The sequence below is a fragment of the Heterodontus francisci genome, chromosome 49 (genome assembly GCF_036365525.1).
Source record: "Heterodontus francisci isolate sHetFra1 chromosome 49, sHetFra1.hap1, whole genome shotgun sequence".
NCBI lineage: Eukaryota > Metazoa > Chordata > Chondrichthyes > Heterodontiformes > Heterodontidae > Heterodontus > Heterodontus francisci.
This window is the reverse complement of record NC_090419.1, coordinates 11,858,747-11,876,273: the sequence shown is the minus strand read 5'-3', so window position 1 is coordinate 11,876,273 and position 17,527 is coordinate 11,858,747. Positions and strand designations below refer to the sequence as shown.

The following is a 17,527-nucleotide window of genomic DNA, read 5'->3' as shown; positions in this document are numbered from 1 at the left end:
CTTATAATCCGTGCTGAGGAGGGAGACCGGACGCCAGTTTTTAAGCAGGCGGAGATCGCCCCTCTTCGGCAGCAGGACGATGACCGCCTTGCGCCACGAGAGGGGCATCTCCCCGGTCGCCAGGCTTTCCCCCAGGACCCGCGCGTAATCGCCCCCCAGGACGTCCCAGAACGCCCTGAGGAACTCCACGGTCAACCCATCCAGCCCTGGGGATTTGCCCCTCGAGAGCTGGTGGAGGGCGCCAGTCAGCTCCGCCAACGTGAGCGGAGCCTCCAATCCTTCGGCGCCCTCCGGGCTGACCTGCGGCAGGTCCTCCCACAAAACTCTGCGCGCATCCTCGCTGGGCGGATCCGGAGAGAACAACGCACTGTAATACGTCCGGACCAGGAGGCCCATTCCCTCCGGATCCGTGATGGAGGATCCGTCGTCGGCCAGCAGCTCGACGAGCTGCTTACGGACCCCCCGCCATTTTTCCAGCGAGTAGAAGAAGGGTGAGGCGCGGTCCAAATCTTCCAGGATCTGGATCCGCGACCTCACGTACGCGCCTCGGGACCCTATGAGCTGCAGGTTCCTCAGCGCGCCCTTCTTCTCTTTGTACGCCTGCCACAGGGCCGGGTCCGCGACGGCATGACCGAGGCGGGATTCCAAGTCGAGCACCTCCCTCTCAAGGCGCCCGACCTCGGCTTCCCGCCTCTTGGTCGACCCCCTCGCGTACTCCTGACAGAAGACGCGGATGTGAGTCTTGCCCACATCCCACCATAGCCTCAAGGAGGGGAAGCCCCCCTGCTTCCTTCTCCAGTCGGCCCAGAATCGACAGAACGAGTCCCGAAATCGCACGTCCTCCAGCAGCCGGTTGTTAAAGTGCCAGTACGCAGACCCCGCCCGCGTGCGGAGCGGAGTGAACTCCGCCCACACCAGGCGGTGGTCCGAGCACGGCACCAGCCGCATGGAGGCCGCCGAGACACGGGAGACGTACGCCTGCGAAATGTAGAGGCGGTCGATTCGCGACCCTCCTCCTCCAGACCTCCACGTGAAGGCGCTGGAGTCGGGATGGAGATTCCGCCAGACGTCCACCAAGCTAAGGGAGCTGATCAGTCCCCTCAACTTCTCCACCGACGCTTGGCCGCGCTGGGGACCGGAGCGATCCCCCACCTCGAGGGTGCAGTTAAAATCCCCCCCGAGGATGATGCACTCGCCGCTATCGATGGAGCTCAAGAGAGCGGACACTTCTTCAAAGAAGCGCGCTTGCAACGCGCCGGGCCTGGGCGCGTACACGTTCACAAAGTGGAGCGGCACGCTACCCAGGCGAACGGCGAGGTGGAGCAAGCGGCCCGGCACTAGCTCCTTGACCCCCAAGATCTCCGGCTGAAAAGTCGGGGCCAACAAGATAGCCACCCCACTAGAAATAGGGGTGAGGTGACTCATGTAGACCCCACCCTGCCACTCCAGGAGCCAGGTGGCTTCGTCTCCCGGAACGGTGTGGGTTTCCTGCAGAAAGCTCACCGCATATCTCCCTTCCCTAAGGACTGAGAGATTGTGAAATCTGCGGTGAGCCCCTCTGCTGCCGTTGATGTTGAGGCTGGCTATGGTTATCTTCATGTCAAAGGTACGTAAAACCCGTCACCAACAGCTCACTGTGAGGAGGGAGTGGAAGTGCACCTAGCCCTCCACTCCCCCAGCAACCCATTGAGGAACACATTAAAACGGCGCCTCTCAACCAGTTTCACGTCCGCGCGCTTGCCCGCTATCTTAAGGGCGGCACGGACGGACTGGATGATCAGCGCCAGATTCGACCAACGGTCGAGGGCCAGCTGAACTTTATTGCGGCAACCTCTGCAAGCCGCGAGGAAATCCCGGAGTTCCGCCGTGGGGATGAGAGGAGATTCGGTGGGAGGCACGAGGGACTCCACCACCTCACTGGCGATGGAATCAAGATCATCCTCCGTGCCCCGCACCGAATCCCCATCCTCCTCCGGGTCGTCACCGCCAGCGGCCGACACATCCACCACACACTGTGGGGCGGACGTCCCGGCCGCGCCAGCTGGTCCCGCCTCCGTCACGATCCCACCCCCAGGATCGATGGCGGAGGAGTCCTCTCTGGGTTCTATTGTGAAACTGGAGCCTGTAGGCACCAGCGGTTCAGGACCCCCCTCCACCTCCATCCCCAGGCCAATGACTGGTCCAGGGGAGACAGAAGTTCCGGACTCCGGGAAACCAGCCGGAGCCGAGACTGGAGGCGGCGAGAGGAGGCCATCTCCCGCTCCGCCAGCACCCACAGGCCCAGCAGATGGGGCAGCATTCTCAGTTATAACTGGGTCGGGTGTCTCCTGGTTGGTGGTGGACTCCGGCTGGGAGGCCCGACCCTCTGGGGCCTCGCCCTCCCCTTCATTCAGGACACCCGACCCAGTAGCAGTGGCGGAATGGGCGGTTTCCCCAGGCTCCCCCACCACAAGCAGGGCCCCACTTACTCCTTCAGGAGGGGCCTCACGTACCGGGGCCATCCCCTCCCCTCCATCCTGAGGAATAGGGAGCACCTGCCCGGACTTTGCAGCCTTGGTGGTGGCGGTAGGGGGCACCTGAGGACCAGAAACAGGAGGCAGCTCCCCTCCAACAGATGGGCCCTGCACCTCAGGGCCCTGTGTTATTTCTGTGGAGGGGTGCCTTCTCCTCTTTTTCGCACTTGGGCGCGGAGACTCAGAGACCTCCATGTCATCAGAGGCCTCCGCCTCCGCACCCTTTTTTCCTTTTTTAGTCACCCTGGGCCTGAGCCCAGCCCTGGGACAGGTGGATTCCATGGGAATGGGCTTTGGGCTGAGCTCAGGCTCGGGTTGAGTCAAAGTGTCCAGGGGACGCGCCTCACGATGTTTCTTTTTTCCCCGCGTCTTCCTTCCGCTCGGACGGACGCTCCCCTCCCCGCCAGAGGCTGTGAAAACCACAGCCTCCGGAACCGACTGAGCGGTGTCTGTTGGATGTGCGGGGGGAGTGGGAGGAGGTGCTGTGGAACCACTCTGGGCCGCCGAGGTGGAGCTGGCGGCCGGGAGGTTGGGGCAGTTCTTCCGAACATGCCCCACCCCCTTGCAGACGTGGCACCGCGCCCCGTCCGAGGTCCAAAAGACGCGGTAGGCCGTCCCCTGGAACTCCACATTAAATTGGCCCTCCGTGTCCTCCTCCCGCGCCAGCTGCATAAATAACTGGCGGCGGAAGGAGTAGACATGTTGGAGGCTGTGCTCCCGAAGACCAAGCCGGACTGGGGTGATCCCCGACCTCACCTCCCCCAGATGGTGCAGGTGGGGGAGGAGGAGCTCACTGGGAATGAAGGGTGGGACGTTGGACAACATTATCCGATGCGCAGTGGCCCCCAGAGGGTCCACTGGCAGGAAGGTCCCCCCCACAGTGAGCCCTTTACTCAGGGCCAGGGACACCGCCCGCTCGGTCTTCAAAAAGAACACAGCCTTCCCATACATCTTTGAGGCCGCAACAATGGCCGAGGGGCCGACAACCACGGCCATTGCCTTAACGCAGGCCTCAATAGACATGTTGGGGTGGGGATAGCTCTTCACCCCATGGCTGCATGTCAATAATTTAAAGGGTGACGGGGCCACGTGGGCAGCCACAGAAGCTGCAGCTGCATAGGTAGTAGAGGGCCCCGCCACCGGTGATGAAGGGCTTGCCATGGGTCCAAGAGCTAAACCCACCCCAAATTGTGGACTTGCACACTAAATAACAGATTCACAGAAAAATTTGAAAAGACAAACAAACAAACAACAGATTAGTGGAGAGGCTGAGGTAAGAGAGGAGAGGCAAAGGCAGGCTGGAAGGGATGATTTGCTTTCTGGAGGTGGTGCTCACAGTACACTTAAAACAAACAGTCTTTGAAGTTGGTCTTCCGGTCTTCTGGTTGGGGGAGTCGTCTTCACCTGGGTCAGCTGAAGCCGCCCAGGCACTATCTATCCCCTTCCGTCTGTTTAGCTGGGCAGCTTCAGCTGACCCAGGCTTGGCAAATGGGGTGGGGAGGGAGCTTCCCTGTGTGCTTTTGCAGCAGCACAGACTCCTGTTGAATTGGCAGCCCCACCCCTTGTTGTTCCAGCCACTTGTTCCTCCCCCAACAGTCCAAAGTAAATTACTGGTGTTCAGCACCCACCTCCAGACAAAGCCTTGTTTCCAACAAAAAAAGAATGTCACTTTCTTCTCTTTTAAAGGTGATTGTTGTTGGAGTTTTCCTCTGCTTGTTTGTAGAAGCTCTCCCTTGCTCAGTGTAGCTCCTCTCTCCACCTCTGCAACCTCCAACTGCCACCAGCACTCTCAGCTGCACCTCGTTGATGCACTCAGGCTCCCAAATCAGTGGGCAGCCAATCCCAGTGCTGTACCTGTCCTGGGAGTGTTTGATGGGGACAGTGTAGAGGGAGCTTTACTGTGTATCTAACCCCGTTCTGTACCTGTCCTGGGAGTGTTTGATGGGGGACAGTGTAGAGGGAGCTTTACTCTGTATCTAACCCCCGTGCTGTACCTGTCCTGGGGAGTGTTTGATGGGGGACAGTGTAGAGGGAGCTTTACTCTGTATCTAACCCCGTGCTGTACCTGTCCTGGGAGTGCTTGATGGGGACAGTGTAGAGGGAGCTTTACTCTGTATTTAACCCCGTTTTTTTTTTTTACTCTGTATCTAACCCCGTTTTTTTTTTTTTTTTTCTTTTTTCTTTTTTTACAAGGTGACCTTTATACCCCAGGCCCCTTTTATATTTTCCACATCGAGGGGGCCTTTATTCCTCAGGCCCCCTTTATACATTTTTTATGTCGAGGGGGCCTTTATTCCTCAGGCCCCCTTTATATACACACTTATATTTTTAAAATAACTTTATTAAAACAGATAAATAAACAAAAAACTCAAATTAAAATGCCATTCTCGGCGTCGACGATGCACTCCAGTCCCTGCGGTGCCCACCGGTCGCGGAAGGCCTCAAGCGTACCGGCGGACACCGCATGCTCCTTTTCCAGGGACACCCGGGCGCGAACGTAACCGCGGAAGAGGGGCAGGCAATCGGGGAGGACGGACCCCCCAACGGCCCGCAACCTGGACCTGTGAATTGCCACCTTGGCCAGGCCCAGGAGCAGACCGACGAGGAGATCCTCCTCCCGGCCCAAGCCCCTCCGCACCGGGTGCCCAAAGATCAGGAGCGTGGGACTGAAGTGCAGCCAGAATTTGAGGAGCAGCCCCTTCAGATACTCAAATAGGGGCTGCAACCTCGCACACTCCGTATAAATGTGGAACACGGACTCGTCCAGGCCGCAGAAAGTACAGGTGGCCTGGGAGTCCGTGAACCTACTTAAAAGCCTATTGCACGGGACTGCTCTGTGCAGCACCCTCCACCCCAGGTCCCCGATGTAAAGGGGGAAGACTCCCACGTAGAGAGACCTCCATCGGGGTTTCCCCTCGCCGCCAGATGGCAACGCGGACCGCCAGGGCGTGTCCGGCCGGCTGACGAGGGCGAGGAAGTGGAGAGTGTGCAGGAGCAGCCCGTACAGGAAACCCCTCCGCGCCGATTGGAATGGCACGGAGGGCATTTCCGAGAGGCGGCTCGGGTTGTGCGGGACCGGCTCCCGAGGAGGGTTTCGGGGCCTGGGTCCGATGAGCAGTTCCGGCCGAGCGGGGGTCAGCTCGGCCGGGATCGCTCCGCACTCCCGAGCCCCCTCGCCACCCGCAGTGAGGGGCGTCCCGGGGGTTTCGGCTACTCCTCCGCCCGCCGGACCGTCCCCGGAGTCGGCCGCCCAGACAGCCGAGGCGCTCTCCTCCGCCGGCGGGGGAGCGCCCTGACTGGAGGCGACCATGTTCCAGACTCGGAAAAGATCCCGGTAAAAGACAGGCAACTCCCTCAGAGAGGCGCGGCTAACGGACTCCACCGGGAGCTGCGTGTCGTCTTGAAGGCAGTGACACTGGCGGAAAAAATACGTCGCCAGCGCACACCATCTGGGAGGACGCTCGACGTACAGGTATCTCTGCAGGGTCCGAAGGCGGAGAGTCGCAGCCTGGGTGCGGACGCACACCAGCGACTGACCGCCCTCCTCGATCGGGAGACTCAGGACCGCGGCAGAGACCCAGTGTTTCCTCTTGCCCCAGAAGAAATCGACGAGTTTCTTCTGGATCTTGGTGGCAAATACAGGGGGCGGGGCCAAAGTGACCAACCGGTACCACAGCATGGAGGCCACCAGTTGGTTTATGACCAACGCTCGGCCCCTGTAGGAAAGCACTCGGAGCAGTCCTGTCCAGCGCCCCAGCCGAGCGGTGACTTTCGCCTCCAACTCCTGCCAGTTTGCCGGCCAGGCTTCCTCAGCGGGGCTAAGGTGGACTCCCAAATAGAGGAGGTGCGTGGTGCTCCACGCAAAAGGTGTCATCTCCTCCGGCAGGGAGTCCACCCGCCACTGACCAACCAGGAGTCCGGAACATTTCTCCCAATTGATCCTCGCGGAGGACGCGGCAGAAAAGGTCTGCTGGCAGTCGCGCATCCTCCGCAAGTCAACGGGATCTGTGATTGCGAGGAGCACGTCGTCGGCGTAAGCCGAGAGGACGACCCGCATGGCCGGCTCGCGCAGAGCCAATCCCGTCAACCTCCTGCGAAGCAGGCACAGGAAGGGCTCCACGCAGATGGTATACAATTGGCTGGACATGGGGCACCCCTGACGCACTCCTCTCCCAAAGCGAAGGGGCGCCGTCAAGGACCCGTTAACTTTGACTAGACACTCTGCGGCAGCGTATAAAAGTCGGACCCGGGCCACGAAATGCGGCCCGAGTCCGAAAGCGCGCAGAGTCCCGAAAAGGTAATCGTGATCCACCCTGTCGAACGCCTTCTCCTGATCGAGGGAGAGAAAGGCGACCGACTGACCAGTCCTCTGGGAAAGATGGATCAGGTCCCGGACCAGGTGGATGTTGTCCTGGATGGACCGGCCCGGGACCGTGTAGGACTGGTCGGGGTGGATCATGTGGGCCAGCACGGAGCCCAGGCGGGTAGACATAGCCCGGGCAAAGATCTTATAATCCGTGCTGAGGAGGGAGACCGGACGCCAGTTTTTAAGCAGGCGGAGATCGCCCCTCTTCGGCAGCAGGACGATGACCGCCCTGCGCCACGAGAGGGGCATCTCCCCGGTCGCCAGGCTTTCCCCCAGGACCCGCGCGTAATCGTCCCCCAGGACGTCCCAGAACGCCCTGAGGAACTCCACGGTCAACCCATCCAGCCCTGGGGATTTGCCCCTCGAGAGCTGGTGGAGGGCGCCAGTCAGCTCCGCCAACGTGAGCGGAGCCTCCAATCCTTCGGCGCCCTCCGGGCTGACCTGCGGCAGGTCCTCCCACAAAACTCTGCGCGCATCCTCGCTGGACGGATCCGGAGAGAACAACGCACTGTAATACGTCCGGACCAGGAGGCCCATTCCCTCCGGATCCGTGATGGAGGATCCGTCGTCGGCCAGCAGCTCGACGAGCTGCTTACGGACCCCCCGCCATTTTTCCAGCGAGTAGAAGAAGGGTGAGGCGCGGTCCAAATCTTCCAGGATCTGGATCCGCGACCTCACGTACGCGCCTCGGGACCCTATGAGCTGCAGGTTCCTCAGCGCGCCCTTCTTCTCTTTGTACGCCTGCCACAGGGCCGGGTCCGCGACGGCATGACCGAGGCGGGATTCCAAGTCGAGCACCTCCCTCTCAAGGCGCCCGACCTCGGCTTCCCGCCTCTTGGTCGACCCCTTCGCGTACTCCTGACAGAAGACGCGGATGTGAGTCTTGCCCACATCCCACCATAGCCTCAAGGAGGGGAAGCCCCCCTGCTTCCTTCTCCAGTCGGCCCAGAATCGACAGAACGAGTCCCGAAATCGCACGTCCTCCAGCAGCCGGTTGTTAAAGTGCCAGTACGCGGACCCCGCCCGCGTGCGGAGCGGAGTGAACTCCGCCCACACCAGGCGGTGGTCCGAGCACGGCACCAGCCGCATGGAGGCCGCCGAAACGCGGGAGACGTACGCCTGCGAAATGTAGAGGCGGTCGATTCGCGACCCCCCTCCTCCAGACCTCCACGTGAAGGCGCTGGAGTCGGGATGGAGATTCCGCCAGACGTCCACCAAGTTAAGGGAGCTGATCAGTCCCCTCAACTTCTCCACCGACGCTTGGCCGCGCTGGGGACCGGAGCGATCCCCCACCTCGAGGGTGCAGTTAAAATCCCCCCCGAGGATGATGCACTCGCCGCTATCGATGGAGCTCAAGAGAGCGGACACTTCTTCAAAGAAGCGCGCTTGCAACGCGCCGGGCCTGGGCGCGTACACGTTCACAAAGTGGAGCGGCACGCTACCCAGGCGAACGGCGAGGTGGAGCAAGCGGCCCGGCACTAGCTCCTTGACCCCCAAGATCTCCGGCTGAAAAGTCGGGGCCAACAAGATCGCCACCCCACTAGAAATAGGGGTGAGGTGACTCATGTAGACCCCACCCTGCCACTCCAGGAGCCAGGTGGCTTCGTCTCCCGGAACGGTGTGGGTTTCCTGCAGAAAGCTCACCGCGTATCTCCCTTCCCTAAGGACTGAGAGATTGTGAAATCTGCGGTGAGCCCCTCTGCTGCCGTTGATGTTGAGGCTGGCTATGGTTATCTTCATGTCAAAGGTACTTAAAACCCGTCACCAACAGCTCACTGTGAGGAGGGAGTGGAAGTGCACCTGGCCCTCCACTCCCCCAGCAACCCATTGAGGAACACATTAAAACGGCGCCTCTCAACCAGTTTCACGTCCGCGCGCTTGCCCGCTATCTTAAGGGCGGCACGGACGGACTGGATGATCAGCGCCAGATTCGACCAACGGTCGAGGGCCAGCTGAACTTTATTGCGGCAACCTCTGCAAGCCGCGAGGAAATCCCGGAGTTCCGCCGTGGGGATGAGAGGAGATTCGGTGGGAGGCACGAGGGACTCCACCACCTCACTGGCGATGGAATCAAGATCATCCTCCGTGCCCCGCACCGAATCCCCATCCTCCTCCGGGTCGTCACCGCCAGCGGCCAACACATCCACCACACACTGTGGGGCGGACGTCCCGGCCGCGCCAGCTGGTCCCGCCTCCGTCACGATCCCACCCCCAGGATCGATGGCGGAGGAGTCCTCTCTGGGTTCTATTGTGAAACTGGAGCCTGTAGGCACCAGCGGTTCAGGACCCCCCTCCACCTCCATCCCCAGGCCAATGACTGGTCCAGGGGAGACAGAAGATCCGGACTCCGGGAAACCAGCCGGAGCCGAGACTGGAGGCGGCGAGAGGAGGCCATCTCCCGCTCCGCCAGCACCCACAGGCCCAGCAGATGGGGCAGCATTCTCAGTTATAACTGGGTCGGGTGTCTCCTGGTTGGTGGTGGACTCCGGCTGGGAGGCCCGACCCTCTGGGGCCTCGCCCTCCCCTTCATTCAGGACACCCGACCCAGTAGCAGTGGCGGAATGGGCGGTTTCCCCAGGCTCCCCCACCACAAGCAGGGCCCCACTTACTCCTTCAGGAGGGGCCTCACGTACCGGGGCCATCCCCTCCCCTCCATCCTGAGGAATAGGGAGCACCTGCCCGGACTTTGCAGCCTTGGTGGTGGCGGTAGGGGGCACCTGAGGACCAGAAACAGGAGGCAGCTCCCCTCCAACAGATGGGCCCTGCACCTCAGGGCCCTGTGTTATTTCTGTGGAGGGGTGCCTTCTCCTCTTTTTCGCACTTGGGCGCGGAGACTCAGAGACCTCCATGTCATCAGAGGCCTCCGCCTCCGCACCCTTTTTTCCTTTTTTAGTCACCCTGGGCCTGAGCCCAGCCCTGGGACAGGTGGATTCCATGGGAATGGGCTTTGGGCTGAGCTCAGGCTCGGGTTGAGTCAAAGTGTCCAGGGGACGCGCCTCACGATGTTTCTTTTTTCCCCGCGTCTTCCTTCCGCTCGGACGGACGCTCCCCTCCCCGCCAGAGGCTGTGAAAACCACAGCCTCCGGAACCGACTGAGCGGTGTCTGTTGGATGTGCGGGGGGAGTGGGAGGAGGTGCTGTGGAACCACTCTGGGCCGCCGTGGTGGAGCTGGCGGCCGGGAGGTTGGGGCAGTTCTTCCGAACATGCCCCACCCCCTTGCAGACGTGGCATCGCGCCCCGTCCGAGGTCCAAAAGACGCGGTAGGCCGTCCCCTGGAACTCCACATTAAATTGGCCCTCCGTGTCCTCCTCCCGCGCCAGCTGCATAAATAACTGGCGGCGGAAGGAGTAGACATGTTGGAGGCTGTGCTCCCGAAGACCGAGCCGGACTGGGGTGATCCCCGACCTCACCTCCCCCAGATGGTGCAGGTGGGGGAGGAGGAGCTCACTGGGAATGAAGGGTGGGACGTTGGACAACATTATCCGATGCGCAGTGGCCCCCAGAGGGTCCACTGGCAGGAAGGTCCCCCCCACAGTGAGCCCTTTACTCAGGGCCAGGGACACCGCCCGCTCGGTCTTCAAAAAGAACACAGCCTTCCCATACATCTTTGAGGCCGCAACAATGGCCGAGGGGCCGACAACCACGGCCATTGCCTTAACGCAGGCCTCAATAGACATGTTGGGGTGGGGATAGCTCTTCACCCCATGGCTGCATGTCAATAATTTAAAGGGTGACGGGGCCACGTGGGCAGCCACAGAAGCTGCAGCTGCATAGGTAGTAGAGGGCCCCGCCACCGGTGATGAAGGGCTTGCCATGGGTCCAAGAGCTAAACCCACCCCAAATTGTGGACTTGCACACTAAATAACAGATTCACAGAAAAATTTGAAAAGACAAACAAACAAACAACAGGTTAGTGGAGAGGCTGAGGTAATAGAGGAGAGGCAAAGGCAGGCTGGAAGGGATGACTTGCTTTCTGGAGGTGGTGCTCACAGTACACTTAAAACAGTCTTTGAAGTTGGTCTTCCGGTCTTCTGGTTGGGGGAGTCGTCTTCACCTGGGTCAGCTGAAGCTGCCCAGGCACTATCTATCCCCTTCCGTCTGTTTAGCTGGGCAGCTTCAGCTGACCCAGGCTTGGCAATTGGGGTGGGGAGGGAGCTTTCCTGTGTGCTTTTGCAGCAGCACAGATTCCTGTTGAATTGGCAGCCCCACCCCTTGTTGTTCCAGCCACTTGTTCCTCCCCCAACAGTCCAAAGTAAATTACTGGTGTTCAGCACCCACCTCCAGACAAAGCCTTGTTTCCAACAAAAAAAGAATGTCACTTTCTTCTCTTTTAAAGGTGATTGTTGTTGGAGTTTTCCTCTGCTTATTTGTAGAAGCTCTCCCTTGCTCAGTGTAGCTCCTCTCTCCACCTCTGCAACCTCCAACTGCCACCAGCACTCTCAGCTGCACCTCGTTGATGCACTCAGGCTCCCAAATCAGTGGGCAGCCAATCCCAGTGCTGTACCTGTCCTGGGAGGGTTTGATGGGGACAGTGTAGAGGGAGCTTTACTCTGTATCTAACCCCGTGCTGTACCTGTCCTGGGAGTGTTTGATGGGGACAGTGTAGAGGGAGCTTTACTCTGTATTTAACCCCGTTTTTTTTTTTGTGCTGGGAGTGTTTGATGGGGACAGTGTAGAGGAGCTTTACTCTGTATCAAACCCCGTTTTTTTTTTCTTTTTTTTAGTGTAGAGGGAGCTTTACTCTGCATCTAACCCCCGTGCTGTACCTGTCCTGGGAGTGTTTGATGGGGACAGTGTAGAGGGAGCTTTACTCTGTATTTAACCCCGTGCTGTACCTGTCCTGGGAGGGTTTGATGGGGACAGTGTAGAGGGAGCTTTACTCTGTATCTAACCCCGTGCTGTACCTGTCCTGGGAGTGTTTGATGGGGACAGTGTAGAGGGAGCTTTACTCTGTATTTAACCCCGTGCTGTACCTGTCCTGGGAGGGTTTGATGGGACTGTCTTTTGCCACACCTGGTGACAAGTGTCTAGTCGGATACAGTTATCGGGTATTGAGTTATCTTGTTGAAGCCGCTCAGTTCCCTGCTGGATATTGGTTGTCAGTGGCTGATCGCTCACAGAGCAGGTTTGAAGGGCCGAATGGCCTACTCCTGTGCCTGTGTTCCTCTGTTTACTTCCTGTCTGAGTGCTGCCTTGTCATCCCGCAGATATCCAGCATCCTGAAGTATTTATTCCCGGTCCCTAAAGACGACAGCAGGAGGGTAATCACGTTTGCGAACCAGGATGACTACATCTCTTTCAGGTACACGAGGGTATAACTGTCTGCGGTAATCGCTGGGAGGTGGGAGGTTCTCCTTGAACCTTTACATCCTCGGCTGCCACTTTGTGTTACGATGGCAATGATGGGATGGAAAAATAGCCACTTCGGTTGGTGGCGGCAGGACGCGGGTGATGTTGTGCCTGGGGGCGGGGTGGGGGGGGGGGTTGCGCAGACCACAGACACGTTAGCACCCTCGAAGGAGGAGGAGGGAGGGGGGTGCTTTTTGAGTTGGTCACTCCTAGCCGGTCAGTCAGCACAGAATGGAGGAATGGGTCATCGCTTCAGCCCAACACTGCCTTCCTGTTGGAAATGTTCCTTGAATTCAGTGACTGAAGGATGCACGAGTCCACATCTTCCTGAGTGGAGAGGTATCTTTCGAAAATTCAAAGTTGTCAAGATGTGTTACTTTTCGCTTTTGTGTCAGTACTGGGATCCCTAGTATAAAAACAAGAAATGCTGAAACCACTCAGCAGGTCTGGCAGCATCTGTGAAAAGAGAAGCAGAGTTAACGTTTCGGGTCAGTGACCCTTCATCGGAACCCTAGGATCCCTACAGCCCAGGAAGGCCATTCAGTCCATCTTAATTCATCCATGTACCCAGAGATCCGACGGTTTCCCCTCCAACGCCCACTCCCCCGCCACCTGCATTGCAATATTGGTTCGTGATGCTTGGTTTTCTCTCCCTTGCTCTGTCCCAGAGTCCAGTGCCCCTCTGTATGAACAACTTCCTGATGTTTGTCCCAAATTTACTTTGTACGATCTTAAACCTGTGTTCTCTTGTCCAACTCTCGCTGTTTAACTTGGAGTGAATCTGGATTCACCTTTACCTATCCTGTATACCTTGGTTAGGTCATATCTCGGCAACCCTATTTTCGGCGTGTGAAGCCCAGTTCTCTGCAGTCTTTCCTTGTAACTCAGGTCTGCCTCATCTCCTGACTCCTCTCTGCAACGCCTCGAACTCTGAGATGTCTCCCGTATGTGTCAGTGACTAGAACGGGATGCGGCGTTCAGGATGTGTCTGATCAGAACCGTGTACAGTTTGGCCACCACTTCCTCTGATTTGTTTCCTCCTGTTTTGCCTGTAACGTTCGGCATTTGCTCGTCTCCGTGAGCTTGTCCTCTGCCTCGACACGATGTGTTTACGAGACCCCTGGATCTCTGTCGGCTTTGCCCGAGTTTATTTCGACGCCATTCACCGAGCCTGCATCCCCCTCGTTCCGTCCCGGGGGGCGGGTGCCTGTACTTTAAATTTGTCCGAGCAAAAATTTAGTCTTCCATTGTTTCGCGCCCACTTAAATATTTTGTCCAACTCGCCCTACGCTTTCTGAGCTGCCTCCCCTCTGATTCATTTGGTCCTCCCATTATAGAAGGGACGGAGGGTGGGGTATTCCTGCAATATTGATGCATCTTTCTCTTTTTGTCAGCTGGTTCAGGGGTGTGGGGCTGTCAAGTTTTATCTACTTTGGAAAGAATGAGAGAACTTGCATTTGTGTAACTGTACCCCAACAAGGAGTTGGCACCTTTTACCAGAGTGACTTGTGGGGCAGGGGGCGGGGATGGAGGTGAGACCCGATAGATGATCATGTTTTCCAAATGTCTGCTACTTCCCAGGCATCACGTGTACAAAAAGGTGGATCACAAAAACATCGAGCTGTCAGAAGTGGGGCCCAGGTTTGAAATGAAACGTAAGTATCTCTTCCACAGGACCCTCTCGAACCAAAACCAAGCGTTTCATAAGCTGCTGATGTCAACAGGGTTGGTCAACAGCCTGTGGCGCCCGTACTCAGTCAATGAGATTGCTTTTATCTATGAAATGGGGGAGTGAAGGAGCAGGGGGGGGGGGCCGGTGGGGGAGATCTGAGAAACTCACTCAGCTGCAACACCTACTGGCCACAGTCTGCAACTGCAGCGTTACAGGCAGTTGTTTACATACTCCACTCAAAATGTTTACATGGGCACTTTCAATGTAAAATGTCGATCAGTAAACGTGCCGAAATATCCCGAAAGCTGGGCAGGCAGTGCCCGCGTGCAGGAGATGCCTAACCGGCATCAGAGTCTGGCCCCCGGGGGCTTGGCACAGCCATACTATCCCAAGGGTCGAACTGTTGTCTGCAGGCCCACCAGCTGCCGAAGCTGCCAGAGGCAAATCCCATTTCATTCCTCCTGTCCTTTTTTTTTTTGACAGTGCATTGAAGGATTTGGTCCTTAGAATCTCAGACTGTTCTGCAGTTCAGTCACTATCTGAGTAAGATCAAACGCCTGCACATCCCTCACTCCTTCCTTTCTCAGTTGAAGTGGGTTCAGCCTCAAACCCATGCGCCCCTTGCGGAATGGCGCTACCTGGATCAGACCCCCCCCCCCCCAGCCTCTCAGTCTGTCCGTGCCTTCCAGCAACACAAAATCTGTCTTCCTGTTGCTCCTACTTGGGAGCTGAGCGGATTTGAGGATTGTTTAAATGGAATTTCCTGCTCGCTCCCCATACCCTTATTCAAGCAATCATCCATTCCTGTCGAGAAAGAATGTGTGGGTACGCTGCTTCAGCGTGAGATTTGCGGCGGGGATTGGCGGGATAGTAAAGGGTATGGGGAGTGAGTAAGGAGGTGGGATTAGACTGTGTGGGATAGTACATGATATACAGATAGAGTGGAATTAGACTGGCTAATTGAGAAAGCAGTGCAGAAGGTTTGATGGGCTGAATGGCCTCCGGTACTGTGAAACATTCCATGCTGGTCTCCTTGTCCTATTTCCATGGGTGGTAGCTCTTCACAGCCATGGCCTCAGCCACTGTGATTCGAGCTGTGCAAGTCCAATAACTCCGCTCTCTCTCTCCTGTCCCTCTTGCAGTGTACCAGATTAAGCTGGGAACCCTGGAAAATGAGAACACCTCCGACACGGAATGGCGCTGGCATCCGTACACGCACACGGCCAAAAAGAAGAGATACCTGAGCACCGAATGAGATGAGACGTCACGTCCCCTGAGTTAGCGTGAGCGAGGGGGCAGTTCACGTTCGAGAGGATCTGAGGCCCAGGGCAGCGGGTGCTGGGACTCTCCTCACTGCTGTGGCTACCCTGGGGTTTGACAAATCAGGAATTGTTGATTTATTGACAAAACTGTGTTTTTATTTGCCGGAAGAGCTCCGCTGAGAATTTCAAATAAGCTAGGTAATTGGGTTTTGTTACTGATTCCAAACCAGATCCAGTCTTTGTGTATGAACCAGCTAACCAGGACTTGTCACTGTTTATAAACCTGATAATCAATCCCTGTTACCATTGTTTGATATGGGAGTCTGTCTGGGATTGAGCACTGGCACAGGGTCAGGTCCGGTCCAGTCTTTCCAACAGGTGGGAGTCTCTGGAGAGTGATCAGGAACCCCAGGTAACTTCTCAATTTCCCGCTCCCTAATCTGCGGGTGCTGAGGAGGATGTTCCCCTTGTGGAGGAGTCTTGAATTGGGGGTGGGTGGGGGGGGGGGGTGCACAGTTTAAAAATAAAGGATCTCCCATTTATGACAAAGACGAAGAGGACATTTTTTTCTCTCGGTGGTTGGTTAGACTTTGGAATTCTCTTCCCCAGAGAGCAGTGGAGGTTGAGGCATTGAATATATTCAAGGCTGAGTTAGACAGATTTATGATCGACAAGGGAGTCGAGGGTTATGGGGAGCAGGCAGGAAAGTGGAGTAAAGACTCAGTCTGAAAGGGGAAATAATGAACTAGTGAGGTGGGAAATCATTAAGCAAAAATCGCTAAATAAGTCAAAAGTGGGAAAACATTAACCAAAAAGCCGAAAATAATATTCAGAGACCAAGTCCGAAAGGGCAAATAATTAGCCAGTAAACACAGTAATCATTAAGCACAAAGCGCACAGTATCGCAGTGGTTAGCACCGCAGCCTCACAGCTCCAGCGACCCGGGTTCGATTCCAGGTACTGCTTGTGTGGAGTTTGCAAGTTCTCCCTGTGTCTGCGTGGGTTTCCTCCGGGTGCTCCTGTTTCCTCCCACATGCCAAAGATTTGCAGGTTGATAGGTTAATTGGCCATTAGCAATTGCCCCTAGTATAGGTAGGTGGGAGGGAAATATAGGGACAGGTGGGGATGTGGTAGGAATATGGAGTTAGTGTAGGATTAGTATAAATGGGTGGTTGATGGTCGGCACAGACTCGGTGGGCCGAAGGGCCTGTTTCAGTGCTGTATCTCTAAATAAATTTTTTAAAAGTTACAAGTGGCAATTGGTTAATGAGTTGTCACTTCAACTTTTGGCTGCGGTTGGCTGCAATGAGTGTTGCCGGGCTTAATAGTCGGCATGCGGGTGAATTTGCAAAGGCGGCCATGTTTCGATGCACGTTTCCCATCATGTTTTGGAAGGTTGGGTCGGTGGTTCCTTGAAGGGTGTGTGGGTGCCGGGGACTGGAGTAAAGATCAGTAATAGTGCAATGTACTTTCCAAGACTTAGTGACAAACTCTGTGGTGTTAAAGATTACTAATTCACACTCGTGTTAAAGATTACTAATTCACACTCGTGTTAAAGATTACTAATTCACACTCGTGTTAAAGATTACTAATTCACACTCGTGTTAAAGATTACTAATTCACACTCGTGTTAAAGATTACTAATTTACACTCGTCTTGCCCTGTGACAACCGCTGACAGTTTTTCCTGCAGGATTGTCGACTGAACTTTCCTTTATTGTCCGATGTACAGAATTTCAGAGCAGGGAGGTTATGCTAGAACTGTATAAAGCTCTAGTTAGACCACAACATATAGTTCTGGTCACCACATTACAGGAAGGAGGTGATCACACTGGAGAGGGTACAGAGGAGATTTACAGAGGATGTTGTCAGGATTGGAGAATTTTAACCAGGAGGAAAGATTGGACAGGCTGGAATTGTTTTCTTTGGAACAGAGGAGGCTGAGGGGAGATTTCATTGAAGTGTATAAAATGACGATGGACTGAGATAGAGTGGATAGATAGGAAGGACCCATTTCCCTTCGCAGAGGGGTCCATAAGCAGGGAGCAGAGATTTAAAGTCATTGGTAGAAGGATTGGAAGAGAGCTGAGGGCTCATTTTTTCACCCAGGTAGGGGACTGAAACTCACAGCCTGAAAGGGTGGTAGAAATCCTCATCGCATATAAAAAACACTTGGATATGTACTCGAAGGAATAATTTCTCCACGTCTACCCTGTCCGATCGAACGCACGACACAGGTTAGATACAGAGTAAAGCTCCGTTTAAACTTTCCCCGGAGTGTCGGATTAGCCCGGGTCACTCCCTGTGCCCGGCTCAGCCTCCGGACTCACCTGCCTCAGTCAGTGAGACGGCCACACTGGATCGGA

At 56.5% G+C, this 17,527-nt stretch overlaps 1 protein-coding gene across 1 annotated transcript in view; it reads left to right on the top strand.

Annotated features, from left to right (window-relative positions):
• The window catches only part of imp4 (IMP U3 small nucleolar ribonucleoprotein 4), a 39,107-nt gene extending 23,647 nt beyond the window's left edge, over nt 1-15,460 (top strand). The window contains exons 7-9 of the mRNA XM_068024331.1: nt 12,087-12,181; nt 13,810-13,883; nt 15,043-15,460. Coding sequence (XP_067880432.1) covers nt 12,087-12,181; nt 13,810-13,883; nt 15,043-15,155 — 282 coding nt within the window. The 3' untranslated portion in view covers nt 15,156-15,460. The remainder of the gene's footprint in view (nt 1-12,086; nt 12,182-13,809; nt 13,884-15,042) is intronic.
• The last annotated feature ends 2,067 nt before the right edge of the window (nt 15,461-17,527 follow it).